Source organism: Lithobates pipiens, unplaced genomic scaffold (genome assembly GCF_037356315.1).
Source record: "Lithobates pipiens isolate NorthernLeopardFrog02 unplaced genomic scaffold, aLitPip1_a1.2 Scaffold_18, whole genome shotgun sequence".
Lineage (NCBI taxonomy): Eukaryota > Metazoa > Chordata > Amphibia > Anura > Ranidae > Lithobates > Lithobates pipiens.
Window position 1 is genome coordinate 409526263 of NW_027507758.1, and position 16214 is coordinate 409542476.

General features: G+C 39.5%; 1 protein-coding gene across 5 annotated transcripts in view; it reads right to left on the reverse strand.

Annotated features, from left to right (window-relative positions):
* Positions 1 to 6352: 6352 nt before the first annotated feature.
* NAALADL2 (N-acetylated alpha-linked acidic dipeptidase like 2) overlaps positions 6353 to 16214 on the reverse strand; it is a 1383985-nt gene continuing 1374123 nt past the window's right edge. For all 5 annotated transcript variants that reach the window (XM_077487950.1, XM_077487951.1, XM_077487952.1 and 2 more), the window contains one exon: positions 6353 to 12740. In XM_077487950.1, coding sequence (XP_077344076.1) covers positions 12557 to 12740 — 184 coding nt within the window. In that variant the 3' untranslated portion in view covers positions 6353 to 12556. The remainder of the gene's footprint in view (positions 12741 to 16214) is intronic.

A 16214-nucleotide genomic window follows, 5' to 3' on the forward strand; every position in this document is an offset into this window, starting at 1 on the left:
TGCCTCTGTTCTGCCTCAAATGCCCTGTCCATTATTCCACGCAGCATGTGCTCCAACAGGTGGACAAGAGGTACAGTGTCCCTGATGCATGCACTGTCACTGCTCACCATCCTCGTGGCCTCCTCAAATGGTGACAGGACAGTGCATGCATCCCTGTCCAGGTGCCGTAGTCACATGGGTATTCATTGATGGCCCTCTGCTGCGTGTGCAGCTGCTGCAGCATGGCCAGTGTTGAGTTACACCTGGTGGGCATGTCACATATAAGGCGGTTCTTGGGCAGGTGCAACTCCTTTTGGAGCTCAGCCAGCTGAGCACTGGCATTAAATGATAAGCAGAAATGCACACAGACTTTCCTGGCCTGCCTCAGGACATCCTGTAAGCCTGGGCACCTGTCCAAGAACCGCTGCACCACCAGGTTAAGGACGTGAGCCACACAGGGCACATGGGTCAGTTGTCCCTGTCGGAGGGTGGAGAGGAGGTTGGTGACATTGTCGCAAACCACCATTCCTGGCTTAAGCTGGCGTGGCGTCAACCACTTCTCGGCCTGCCCCTGCAGAGCTGACAAAATATCTGCCCCAGTGTGGTTCCTATCCCCCAAACGAGCGCAAGCACGACATGGCATCTTTTTGCCTGCGTACTTGCGTAGCCCCTTGAATGCCTACGGAGCACCGCTGGTTCCGAGGATAAAGCACTGGAAGAGGCCATGGAGGAAGAAGAAAAGGAGGGGGTGGAGGAGAGAGGTGTATCACAACCAGTAGTAGCATTTTGGAGGCGTGGTGGCGGAACAACTTCCAACACTACTGCACCTTGTCCTGCATCCTTCCCAGCTGCCAGAAGAGTGACCCAATGGGCTGTGAAGGATAGGTAACGTCCCTGTCCATGCCTGCTGGACCATGAGTCAGTGGTAATATGCACCTTACCACTGACCACCCTGTCCAGTAAGGCATGGACATTGCCTTCCACATGCGGGTAGAGAGCCGGAATCGCCTTCCATGAGAAAAAGTGGCGTTTGGGGACCTGCCACTGAGGAACCGCACATTGCACAAACTCACGGGAAGGGGGCCGAGTCTACCAACTGAAAGGGCAGCAGTTGAAGTGCTAGCAATTTAGCCAAGCTAGCATTCAACTGCTGGGCATGTGGATGGCTGGGAGTGAACTTCATTTGACGGTCCAGCAGTTGGGGCAGGGAAATTTACCTGCTACAATCGGACATCAGTGTACTGCTAGCAGAGTGCCCCCAAGTACTTGGCTGTGGCGCACCTAATTCTACACCTTCATTCCTCTCAGTGCAGGTTTCAGAGAGGACTGAAGGTCTAGTGGGGTTGGAGATCCCAGCTGATGAGGAGCAAGGAGAGGTCCGCTTTGTTCTTTGGTGTGGATCTTTAAGGTAGGCTTGCCAACGAGCTGCATGGCAGGTCAACATATGTCTGGTCAAGCATATGGTGCCCAAGCGGCTGATGTTTTGGCCACGCTTGAGACATATGTTGCAAATAGCAGAGGTGCGATCTGATGCACTCATCTCAAAAAAGGCCCACATTAAAGACATTATTGAATAACGCGCAGAGGCAGTGCCCTGCACAGGCAGAGCTCTGTAGTGTGATTCAGTCAATGTGCTGCCCCTAAGCTGGCCCCCGGAGGGTATCCTGCCTCATTGGAGATGTGCCTCCTCCTCCTCTCTCCTATCAGGCACCCACGTGGAGTCATTGACCTCATCATCTCCTCCCTCTTCATCACTGGAACAAACCTGGCAGTATGCTGCAGCTGGTGGAATATGACTGCCAGATTGCTGTCCTTCTTGAGCATCCCCTCTCTCTGCGCTCACGCTACTGCCTTTCTCTAGCTGGGTATCATCATCAGAGCCTTAAAAACGCTGGGCATCCTCCTGGAGCAGGTACCCAACACTGTGCTCAAACAGTTTAGGGGACTCCTCAGGAGGACATGGTGGGTCTAGGGAAGGAGTGACTGGTGACATTGAGACGAGGGAAGAGGATGCGTTGGCAGCTGCTTTGCTAGTACCCTGAGCCTGGGTGAGAGAGGATGCGGAGGGTGAGGAAGGCTTGGTCATCCACTACCAAGTCTTCGACATGATGCGGCTCAACACGTCCAGCTGCCGAAAATAAGGACAAGCGTGTCCCATGGCCACGTGCTGATGACGATGCACTGCGTCCACAACCAGCACCATTGTCTCTAGACACAGAGCCTGCTTGCCCTCTTTTATTGGCTCGTGACTGTCTGCCTCTCCTTACTGGCCTTCCAGACATAGTAATGGCCTGCAGGGAGATGGGAAAATCAAAGCTTTAGGTGCATACTGAGCAGATGACCGACTGTAATTACTGCAGCTGCCTGCCTGTGTTACAGAAACAGAACAGCACCAGCAATAAGGGGTAGCTTCAGGTGTATACTGTGCTGGAGGCACACAACACCCACTTTAACTTCTGCAGATGCCTGTATTACAGAACACCAGTAATAGAGGATATCTTCAGGTGTATATTGTGCCGGAGGCACACAACACCCACTTTAAATGCTGCAGATTCGCAAGAAAAGAACACACTGTCCCTGCCTATTCTGCTTTCTCCCTGCATGCCAGAAAACACTACACAAGGCCACTGCACTGGTGGCCTTATATAGTGTGGGGCGTGTACTAAACCCCCTGAACTATAAATGTCTCTCCTCACTCCGGCACTGTGATTGGCCAAGCATGTGGGGTCACAGTGCATGCTTGGCTAATCATGAGCCAATAATGCTCTGTGATGGTGCAGTGCATTGTGGGCCGTGAGCGCCACACGAATATGGCGCAAACGTCCCACAGAGTTCTGGCTTTGCCGAACGGGCGAACAGCCGGTGTTCGAGTTGAACATGCGTTTGACTCGAACACTAAGCTCATCCCTAGACTTTACCAATACAGGGTAAAGAACTATCTTTCTTTACCCTGAAGTCTTTGCAGGTATCATCTTAGATTTCAAATAAGAGAAATGACAGCTAGTGGCACCGGGAGCAGGACACCCTTCTAAGCCCTTTAAAGTACTAGAGTGGCTGTAGACCACTTGGATCACTTTTACATGAAAGCTGGTAGCCAACTGTAGCCATAATAATGGTATCACCAATACTCATTCAGAATATTTATATATGTATGCTAGACAGGATAAGAGGAATCCCATCAAAAACTCAAGAGAAAAAAGTGTGAGGTCCCCTTAAAAATCCACACCCCAGACCCTTATCCGAGCATGCAATCTGGCAGGTCGGAAAAGGGGCCAGGGAGGCAAGTATGCACCTTCCTATTCTCCTAGCCACATGCCCTTGACATGCAGGGTACCTTGCTTGAGGGGACCCAGAATGCTGACCTCTCCAGTATGCTATTATTAATATATGGTCAAATATGTCACCCAGGAGACCATGGACCTGTCATTTGGCAGTGCCGAAGTGACAGGACCAGACATGTGTGGTTGGGCAAGCATCAACCATCATGATTGATTTGCATCTGCATTGCTGGAGCACACGATTGTACATTAAAGGACATTTTCTTTTTTTAAGGACTTATGTGTGTTTATTTACACTTTATATATTTTTTGTGAATGAGTAGGTATTCTATTTACCCCTTACACATTCACTTAGATGGGGTCTAATATCTGGATGCCCCCCTCTTTGGTAAAAGGGGGCTTCTACATTCCAGTAAGCTTCCCACCCACAGACCTCCACCACAGGGCCATGATTGTGAGAAAGAATCCATTGTCCTCAACATGGGGACAAGGTGCTTTGCCAGGGGGGTTCTCCCCTAGCAAAGTACCCCATCATGTTGGAGGTTTGTGGCCTGGTATGGTTCGGGGGGGGGGGGGGGGCACACACTCTTGGCATGGCAAGCTGCATGTTCAATTTGGTATAACTTAAGGGGGTTACGTGCCTTTTTTGTGTGAGCGCCCCCCAATAACATCAATATCAATCCCTCACCTAAGATAATGGTTTGGTATAAATAAAGGGAATCCCTGGCTCCTTTGTTTACAAATTGTCATTTTGCTGACAATCTAAAACACACTTTTTTCTTCATAAATGTCAATTTTCTTGTAATATGTTGTATACATCTTACAGAGGTGCCAATTCACATGCAGGGTCAAGGCATCCCCAGACATGCTATTTAAAGGTATTTTGCATTTTTAATGTTTAATGTTTCACTTTAAACATTACAAAAATCACAGCTCTCCACCAATGCCTTGCGTATTTGCCTTGAAGATGATGGTTATTGTCTTTAAAATTCAGCTATCATTGACAACAATGGGGTTTGGATTTGGCATCCAAACTTAGAGATGTTTGTCAAACCCACCACAAACCAAATAAAGTTCTGTTCCATTTATCTCTGCTCTTCACAGCTATGCCCTATGTGGCTATATAGCGTGGTTTCATGCTAAATCTAGCTGAGAATCACTACCTTTAGTAAAACAGTTCAGATCATAAGCAGCTACTAACACCTATATTCATAAACAGCATCCCTCTAGCTCTGGTAACACAGTTGAACAGCTTGGGGGGGGGGGGGTCCAAAGCCTAAGGACACAGGGGGGCTCCCACAGTTGCTGGGTCTCCAGGAGAAACTTTGTGCTATTAGGCTCTTACCCAGCTGCCTGCATTCCAGATCTGCCAGTGGAGGGCTATTCACTTGGCTGCAGATCACTTGCCCAGCTACCTCAGCCTCATGGGTTGTGTTTTCTCTAAGCGGCATATGAAAACAAGGAGGAGTTGTGGGAAAGGGAGATAAAGGGGCTTGCACCTGCATCTGAGCATGTTGTATACATTGGCACTTAGCTACAGATATTTAAGTTGCTCTTTCTATACCCACTGGAGAGATTTCAGAAATAATTTCCTGTACCAGTGACATCTTATCAATAGGACCAGAAGTGTAAAAAAGATTTTGCAGCTGGGGACACAAATAGCAATAACACAGACTTTAACAATTTCCCACTCTGCCAAAACAAAACAGACTTGCCCGGAGTTTGGTTTTAAATAAGCCCAATTTTCTATTTCATAATGATACCAGTCCTTTACATTCCCACAGGTTCCATACAGGAGCAAGAGCTGTGTGTTGCATCAATCAAAATGGTATTTATTCTTACATGGAAAAGTTTATATAAAGTGGTCATAAACCCTTACATATACCTTTTGGCGGCACAGTGGTGTAGTGGTTAGCACTCTCACCTAGCAGTAAAAAGGGTCGCTGGTTCGAATCGCAACCACTACACTACCTTCCTGGAGTTTGCATGTTCTCCCTGTGCCTGCGTGGGTTTCCTCCGGGTGCTCCAGTTTACTCCCACACTCCAAAGACATGCGGGTAGGTTAATTGGCTTCTGTCCAAAATTGGCCCTAGTATGTGAATGGGGCCTTGGATTGTGGGCTCCTTGAGGGTAGGGACCAATGTGAGTGTGCAATGTACAGGGATAAGGACAATTGTAGACACTCACTCAGGATGGACTGGTGTCTTTATTCAACCTTACTAACTATGTAACTATACCCAGTGAAGTGACTGGCTTCAAGTAATACACAAAGATGAAAAAACCTCCTATATAAGTTGCACCTTTTTATCTGCAGCATTCTCTACAGACATTCAAAGTGCAGAATTTATACAGCCTGTATGAGCTTTCAGAAATCAGTGGGAGGAGAGCTGAAATGACAGTTTGCAGAGTTCAGTGAGAGATGATTGGAGGGAAGGGACACACTGCCCTTCACACAGGAACTGAGCTGAGGCTGTCAATCATATGATGTGCGCTGGAGCTCCTTTCAGAAGTGACTCAGGCAGATAGCAGAGGAATGAGGCAGCAGAAAGAAATGACAGTGTTCTGGATTGAAACAAGTACACATTATAGAGGGGTATGCTTTGTTCATTTTTTTATGTCGGAGGTTTACAACCACTTTAAATACTGTGCAACACAAGCATTTAAAAAGCAAATGTGCATTAATGGACAACAAACACATCTTCATCTTTTATAACTGTGCATGAAAATATTTGGGAACAAACAATTACCTTTCAATGTATAAGCTAGCAGAAGTCTACATATTTAAAGTGTTTTGATCCTGTTTGCTAAGTTCTATATGTGTAAATAATTTTATATCTTGCTAGCGTTGTGAAAATAATTAGTGTAAAGAATCTTATTAGGTATAAAAAGATAAATAAAAAATGTAATGTTATCTTTTAAAACACATTGCTTAATCCTTCTAAACTTGGTTTGAACACAGAAACATGGTGAAACTTTAAAATAAAAAATGCTGCTCTCCATCGCTGTAAACATATACCTAATTAATATTTATATGGATAGTTTTCAAATTCATTTAACAAAAAAGAATTAAAAGAAAAGAAAGGATTACAGAAGTATTTATTTCAAATAACTTTTATTTTTAAATTCTGTGCTTTGAACTGATTGACATAATGTTAAAAAGAATATAAGGAAAAATAAGAGAAAACAAATCTGAATAAATTAATCTTGGATCGTGCTAGTTTCATTGGTCATGGTTCAAAGGCAAGGTAGCCACACAAATCCATCTGTAGTCTATAGTCTCAACTGCTCCAGTCAATGTTATTGATCATGGGTTAAAGTAGGAATGGATTTTTAAGATTTACTATGTTTAGTTACAGGGGATATCCAATTTGGATATGACCTTGGTATGTAGTAATCAGGTGGGATCATAGACTTCCACAGCCCCCTTGTTTTGTAGCTGAAGGATGGATTTTTTCATCTACATTGTATCTATTCCGGTATTGAATCTACAGTATGCCATAGTTGTGACACTGCACAGTTTTCACCAGCAAGTGAAGTCTAGTATTGAATCCAGGTAAAACCCAGGAGAAAAAAGGGATTGGTTAGGCTTTACTACACATATTGGTCACAAGCAGACTGCAAAATACATAACTAGAAAATACATAACATGTTTACATGTATGTCAGACATAGTTTTTTATAGCAATTTAAAGATCAATAATAAGTACAAAGTAAATTAACCCAAATAAACCCTAGATGCTGCATACACTGTATACAAATACCGTTCTTTTGAATTTCACTCCTGGATGACTGGCCAGTCAAAGTGAACACAGTTGCACTTTATCTACTAACATTTACTTTACAGGATTTTTGCTTGACTGTGATTGCATAAATAGCATGAACAAAGCTTTACCTGATTCACTAATACTCTATTGCTATAGTAAATGAACCCCAATTAATCTGTTTCCCTTAAGAGCAGAATGGTTCCATCATTGTTTAGGAACAATCCAGGGTTAGTTTGTACTTCCTGCACTAAAATTCTGGCTCATAGGGAATATCATCATGTAAATCCTAGTGCCAGACAGTTCTTGCATATGTTGTAAGAAAAAAAATTGCATACTGTCTGTAATACTTTTTTTTTTTTTTGCCCTAATATCCACGTTTTCAGGACAAGCTTTCAGGGTTTTTTCCCCTTCTTACAAATCCGCTTAGTACTAAAGTACTCAGATTAGTATGGTTTGACCTTGAAGAAGGGAACACACACCAAAAGCTTGTCATGAAAATGTGGATGTTAATGCAAATAAAAAAAGTACCATGGACAGTATTCAAATGTTATTTTTGCAAATCCACTATTATGACTACAACTACCTCATGCACATGTTGTGTATTCAAATGTGGTCTCACACAGAAATGTCAATGTTTCTGCCTCTCCCCCTGTGAATTGCTACAAAGTTACGATTTTTCAGTCTGAATGATCATGAGAAAAGAAAGCACTGAGAAAATTATTCCCTCTGCCGGCAGTAGACTGATGACATCATTCTTCCTGATCCCTCTCCTAGCTAGGAAAGTTAATTGATGTAAACTCAAGGACTGATTTTTAATAATAACCTGAACAGCCTATTTTGAAAATGCATATTGTGACAGGTTAGAATTTTTCTTTTACAGATTTTGTAAAGTTACTGATTTCACCTAACTAAAATATAATTTGGTTGCAAAGCTTTTACACTTATGTAAAACTAAATTGTAAACAAAGTTTAATAAATAGATTTGTATCATATAACTGCCCATTTGTACAAACAAAAATATACACCACACTAAGCATTACTAATTAAAAAATGAATAAACAAATGATAAATTAAATCTGATTAAGTTTTATGGTACTTTCCAGTAAAACATAATATCTGAACCCATAAAAAACAGAAGATTATGACTTTCCTTTTACAGTAATTCAACATAAACATGTAATTTGTTTTAAATACTAACTAACTAAAGTCTACATATCTGAAGGAAGAACCTCTGTTAGAGCAATGGAAGAACCTTTTCTCTACAACAGATGTAAAGTAGACTTAAATTCTAACTAAATTACATTGGGAGGTCATACTGGAGAATGAATATTGCTATGCACTCTCTGTATACTCTACTCAGTTATGCACACCACAGCTCACATTTTATGGTCCTGTCAAAAAATGCAGGCTATGTGGCATAGCTTGTTGTATTGCATAGAGTTTTTTTGTAGGGTAGCATTAAAACACAGGAGTACAATTGTGAAACAGGGATGGAATATTGTCACCCTTTGACAGCAAGTGCTTGAGTAAGGAAGTTTGTGACAGGGTCACAAGGTATGATCTAAATAAAAGTTGTAGATTTAAAAATATTTAAAATTACATTTCATTTAACATTGTAACATTGACAAGCTTTCATGAGATTAACGACTGTGTCCATTTAAAGAGGAAGTAAACTCTCCCACCCTGATGCCTCTTTTCATTTAGTCCATTATAATAAGTAATTATCAAACTATAGCCACTGTAATCCAGCCCAAATCGCATATTACTTACTGTTTAAAGAAACTTTAAAAAACTTGTTTCCACGGGTTAGGTAGCGCCATCTTAAGTATTGTTTTCTAAGTCCACAGTGGAGTGTATTTCGGCCCTTACATGGAGCAGTTCATGTACTGTTAACCAAGCCTTCCTCTCAATCCAGCGTTTCTATGGAAACCCTGCTTCTCTGTTCATAGCCAACTTGTTTTATTTCTTAGTATTTACTTGTGCCGATTGTCTAATGTTTGCCTTTGTCAGTCTTATCAGATTCAACTGATAAGACTGCAGTAATGGCCAAGTTTACACTGCATGTGATGTCACATGGGCACATGGTGTGTAGGAGGATGCTCTGAATGATTCTGCAGCCTCCTGGGATATCAGTGGTGTGCCGTAGGAAGTCCTGATAACAGATAGACAAGCACATAGAGAGTGTGCCGTAAACCAGGGGAGATATGGGCATGCTCAGTGACGTCATTCTAAAGAACAAAAAGGATTACAACAATACTAAGCAAGTAAGGAGATATCTACAAGCAGTGTTCATTAAGGTTTTTATGCTGATTTACATGGGACAAAGTTGTGAGGGAGAGTTTACAACCTCTTTAAAATAAAATGGTCATTTAAATCAATGTATAGGGTTACAACATTAATAGATTCCCCAGAAAAATAATAGAAAATCCTATACTTTTTGTCCAGAAACATTATTTGTCCCTTCCCAGACTCCACAGGGTGGGGCTAGTCTTTAGATCCTCTATCTCTAGGCATTCTTTCAGTAAAGATAAAAAATATGAGATGAAAATAGGAGTAGCCTGTGTAGGTTGTGGAGCCATTTTCAGCATGTTGCACTCCTTTTCTGCACCAAGTAGCCACATACCCCTCCAAGATTGTACACAATCTGTGGGATGTAAATAATACAGAAATGAAATTCTGGCTGGGCAGTGTTTAGCAGCATGTTTAAATTTACTATCCAGCAATGTACTTTGTCAATATTTCAGCCCTACAATTTTACCTTTTTTAATAGTGTTGTTGTTTTTACAGTGAATGGAAATTCAACTTTTTCTGATGGAGTAGAAAGGAGTTTGACCCTTTGCCCAGCTTTTATTGCTGTCTGTGTCATTGCTGGTGAGATTCACCCCTCTATTTGTCCTGGAAACAATTGTCATCTAGACATAAAGTGAAGGGCATTCCATAAATTTATGGAGAGAACGTTTTCCAATGGAAGCACTTGTTCTGGTGACAACTGTCAAAGATGTGAATTTCATTTACTTTGGATAGATTTCCTTTTGGTTTATGTCCCCCAAGTTGGACAAAGGCAGCAAAAAATTACCTTACACAGTCATTTAACTTTGAGTCTAAATTTGGCTTTACATACACTTTAATATGTGATGTCGTTTGATTCATCTGAGATATTTAACCCTCTCATAACTGGAGGTCATGGATATATAGGGCAAATTCAGTTACAGCATGCATTGGTTTAATTCACAAACACTTTATGAATAATTTTCATACCTAACTAATTATACTAATTAAAATATGAAAAAAACGATTGATCAATGTATTTTTTTTCTTTTAATATTGAAATTACATAAGACAATTACAAAACTGAAATCTGTCTGGGAAATGATGTCAGTAAAGTGCCTGAGAGCTTTAGAAGAAAGAGCAATTACTACTCTATTTGCATTAGATTGAAAATGAGCTATGCCTAGTAATATTTGTGACATAAATCTGTTTGCTAAGTACATGTTGTGGTACACACTAGAAACTCAATGCATAAAAAATTAAAGTGTTATTTATCTCAATTAAAAAAATAATAATAATTTTATGGCATTTGCATTGTTCTATGCCTTTTCTACAGCTCCTGCATTTTTCCTTATTTTACCAGGCACATCCATTATTGACCTGGACTTCCATTGTAAGGGCAGCTCCTTGGGTGACAGATTCCTATGGAACCCTGCTGGAGCCACTCTTATGTGTGCACTCACAGAATACTTGCCAATTCTGTCTGTGCTGGTCATAAACTGGAAGCCAGGGGGGGATAGATATGAATTCATGGTGCCCATGCTAAAAATGATGAGATCAATAGTCACGAGGAGGAAGTCAGTGGACTCTTTTTTAGATTAATAGTGCACATTCCCTGACTAGAAGTTCAGACAAGCTGCAAGGTAGAAGCTAGAGACTGTGCCATTCACAGGGAAAAAAAATATGTTTAGTGTGCATTCTGGCAAACCTTTATTTTGCAATTTGCAAGTGATTAATAGGGCAAGGGGGGCTTATCTGTAATAAATTTGTTGAGGCTTTAGTACTACTTTAACAGAAAGACAGCAGAACTTTGGCCTAAAATCTATGTAACAGTAATTTTCTTGGACAAATCAAGAGCAAATGCAATGCAGCCTTGGAACCTAGACCTAGAGACAAGAGAAGAGGTGATTTACTTGGGGAATGGAGCCTGTTCACATAGGGAAGTGAATGTTTACTTTTAAAATTGTATGTTCACTTTATAAAGTCAAAGTTAGTAAATAAGAAGAATTTGTTACATTTAAACACTTAATCTTGTGTGAAGGAAAAAGAAGGAACAACATTTTTGAAATTACATGATTGGTTGATTAAAGAAAACAAAGCTTTACCTTATTTAGTAACCTAAGCGAACATTCACTTTTCTAAATAGTGTTTTGTTTTTTTGGTAATCACAGTCTTATATATTTTTTATGAGCTGTTATGTTATATGTTATGTTATACAGCATTTTGTCTTACATATAACTAATAATTGTAACAAAAAAAAAACTGTTGATGCATTATCATGTTTATCTTTTTAGAGGAATGTTCCTCTTAGGTAACATAAATTTCTCACCTGCAAAGAAAAAATTCAAACAGTAGCACCCTAGAGTAGAAGTGACATTGAATGTAGAACTCTACTTTTTTTTTTACTAATACTTTTTAGTGTTATTTTCGAGAAATGGGGAAAGTTCAAACACCTGTCTTGTCTTCAATTGAAATGCTGCTCATGTCACCATTGGGGAGCTTTTCCCTTATCTCCTATTTCAAAAATAAGGATCCCTAAAATAGCAAGTGAGGGGAAACCTCCTTAGTGGACGTTTTGAAAGCAATATCACTATTGCTAGTCATCTATATATATATATATATATATATATATATATATATATATATATATATATATATAGAGTAATGATTTAACATCATGCATCTGATGTTATCCTTTTTAAAAATAAATACCATCATAAACAGACAGTGTAAGAATACGTCAGTGAAAAGTTCTGTGAAAGTACAAATTTCTACTGGCTTAAAAAAATGAAATTAACTATATATATATATATATATATATATATATGTTGTGTCAGTTCATTAATATGCATTACAACACAGAATTAGATTTAGATCCAGCAAGCGGATCATGAGTTAATTTTGAGTAACTAGATTATTTTTATATTCCCCTTGCTTTATCCGATCTCCTCAAAAGCATGACTTATAACAGACACCAATAGAAAAGTCATTTCAGATTGTAAGGCTGACTTTAAAACTATAACACCTACACAATTGTTTCTCAGGTCATCAGGGAAGGAGAACAAGCCTGAGTTTTAATGAAATCTGGACACTTTTTCATCACACGGTATGAAATGACAACCAGCTGTATGCAGTGATGTATAAAAAAAACAAAAGAACTGTGGGGGATATATTGTTTGCCACTGCATAGAGAATTAAAAAAATGACAGTTACCATTTATTTTAAATTAGACATTTATGGAATCATAGTGTCACAATATTTTAGTATTTTATTCCGTCTCAAACAGGTAAAGGCTCTCTTTGAGATATAACTGAGCAGAGCCAATGCAGTTCAACACCTCTTGCAATGTTGTTAGAAGTGTTTCATTTGACTTTGTAATCTTGCAATACTCTTGTGCTTCTTGGAGTACTGAGAACCTAGATGATGTTCCATCAAGACTGTACAAAATGTTTCTAAATGGAGAAAAAATAAATAAAGCAACAGTTGTATCAATAATATATTATATACAGCTCTTTCATGTGCCTAGACAATGGGGGAGATTTACTAAAACTGGTGCACACAGAATCTGGTGCAGATATTCATAGTAACCCATCAGCATTTAAGTTTTATCATCGGAGCATAATTGAACAAGCTACCAGATTCTGTGTGCACCAGTTTTAGTAAAGCTCCCCCATAATCTTGCTTATTGTTTAACATTAGCTTAAAGTGTCACTTTGGTTAAAAAGGGGCATTTTTTTTTAATGAAGAAGAGACATTTCTTTTTTGCATTTGTTTCTAACCTGCCTGTCTGCATTGTACAAAGAGCTGCAAAGTTCAGCATCTATGAAGATGAAGGGACAACTAACACTTGAATAGGAGTTACATCATCTTGGCCTGACCAATCAAAATATCTGAAAACTCAAACCCTGAATACGAAGTGAGAGCGATCCACAACACCACAGTGCTGGAGTGGAGGTGGGTATACCTCTGCTTTAGGAATAAGCAGTTTTCCACTTTATTTTTTATTTTTTTATAATATAAATCCATCAAGCAGGTATCAGATTAGTATGGCAATTAAACTAGCCATAGATATAATATGGTACTAGTTTATATGCATTTCTTTTAACATACATTTGTATCAAAATTAGTTATGTGTATTCTCAACCAATGCATTGGCTATACACTCAGCAGGGACACACACAGTCACATCATCAATACTGGTATACAGTATATTTTCCATAGGAAAATTGGTGACTTATTGTCCACCCCCTCGTTGAACTCAAGTTGGTTGCAGACACATTGATCATTGCAGTATTCTGAAATAATTGATCAGTAGTATCCAATTAAACACATTAGTGTATTATACTTAAACATGGACATTATTTGTTAAAAACCATATAACAAAGCTGATGCTTTGTATTAATAACTAGCCTGCCATTTTACAAGAGATCCCAGGAAGTCTCACTGTTAGGGAGTTTAGCATAATCTGACACCTTTCCCTGTGTAAAAGTTTTCCAAAAGCTGCACCAGAAAGCTGCGTAAGGACTACTGACAAACAAAGATGTCCTACAATGCATCATGTAAAGGACTGTTCTCTCAAGTTTTCAATTTAAGCATCATTCCAATGGCTTAGAACAGAGAGCCTTAACTATGATGAGAGATGGTAATACAATATAGCACCATATCTGAAAGAATCATATGTTATAGGGACAATTCACCAGAACAGTAATTTATATAAAATATTATACTATCTGTTTTCAGCCAGGTCATTCCTTTTGCTGTGCAGTCGATCTAACACATAATAAGTGAGAACAGGTTTTATTCTATTTTCTATATTCTATAGCAATTAATGACTATAAATTAAAATAAAATGCAAAATGAGATTTCTACTGCAACAAAATAGCTAGTTACTTAAACAATAGCACAAACTGTTATTAACACAAAATGTTTACAACATCTGTTATGAGAAAATATTTTATATATCTCTATACTGTATAACTATAACCTCTTATTTTTAGAGGGAAGTTACCATGTTGATATCAAAGGTTATCTAAACCTTAACAACAAATGCTTCTTATTCAGACCTTTTTGGTCTGCTAAACACGGTATGCTATTGAAAGTGTTTTGTTTTATGTATTTGATAAGTGTAAAAATATCTTTTGATCAGAAATCTTTTCAGTTGATAACTTTCTGTGCTCTCTGCCTGTATCTTATCAGTTACTTTGCTCTCAGATCTCTTGGAGGACTACAGAGATCCCAACCCCTCTATATTATGAAGGTGGGTTCCTGTAGTATCATCCAATTGGGGAGGGGGGGGGACTGGGTGGCAACAACTTGGTTTCTAGAGACTGTATGATTCAGTGGATACATTTTTATTTTTTTTGCCAGTTGACAAATATGCTGCCAAATGTCTACCAATGGAATAGAGGCTCCATTATTCATTAATGCAATTTAAACTCATGTACATGAATGTACAGCTCTTTCCATTGTATTGTGTATTTATACTTCTTTAAAACAGATCTTTTATGCTAATAAATATTATACAAAAAAATGTATTAGCTTTACATTTTACCTCAAGGCATTATTTTTAGCAAACATGAATAATGAACCTCAAAAGTGTACCACTGTACAAAAATCCCAGATTTAGCAATTCTCTTATGTTTAAACCCCAAATAAAGGGAGGTCTAGGCATCCCTAACCTCTAGCAGTATTATCTTTTGGCCAGATTCACCCAATTAGCACAATGGTATGCACATTCACCTCATATCCCTTGGCTCCGCTTTGAGGAAGAATCTATCCTACCCTATAATCTACAAGGACTCCTCTGGTCCATATCTATACCTCCACAAAAACCAAGGCATTTAAACTCTATCGTTACTCACACTCTTCAACTAGGGAATAAACAGGTCTCTAAATTCAAATTATCCTCTGACACTCCCCCCCTTGCTTCCTTTCTAGGCGACCCTCGCTTTCCCTCCCCAGAAAGAGCTTATGATCATAATTTTCTATTGCATTGGAAGCTACATAATCTAACGCACCTAAAATCACTCTCTCACAATAACTAATTTCTCACCTTCCCTAGTCTACAAATAAGATATGATCTCCCACCCTCTGAATTAGAAAACTATACCAATATAAAACATTTCTATCAGAAATTGCATTCACTCACTCTCCACCCCCCTTACACACAATTCAAACAAATTTGCATCTCCTTCCCTTGAGATAGGGGTTTAATCTCCAAAATTTATAAGTGCTTAAACGAGTCCAACATGCCTGAGAAAACACTCCCCATGCTACAGTGGGAATCTGATCTAAATACCACATATACTTCAGAGCAGTGGGACTCTATTCTTACAAACCTACATAAATGCACAAACACAACCTCAATTAGAGAATCATCCATCAAATTGATACATAGATGGTACCTTACCCCTGCCAAACTTAACACATTTTACCCCTTAATTTCCCCTCTCTGCTTTAGGGGTTGCCCCTCCCAGGGAACCCTATTACATATCTATTGGGATTGCCCTCACATAAAATACATTTGGCATAAGGCCAGCAAAATTATAGAAAAAATAGCCGGTAAAAAGTTCTCTCTTACGCCCCAAATATGTCTCCTATTTTTCCCCATACAAGATATCCCAAAGAGCAACATTACCCTAATCCATACATTCCTAAGCAATATACATTGGGCCATAGCTTTTAATTGGCGCTCCACTACGGTACTTTGGCCACAAATCCTTAATCGCATGATGAACATCAAACTTTCAGAAAGAATTCACCACATGCTATACGACTCAATGCCCCTTTACCAAAAGAAGTGGATGCTATGGGATACTGCTCCTTTAAATTAAGAGAGAGTGGGAGATGTTGGGCGAGGGAGGGGGAACCTAGGTTCCGTTTTTTGCTATCTTTCACCTCCCTGTCGCAACATTCACGTATTAATC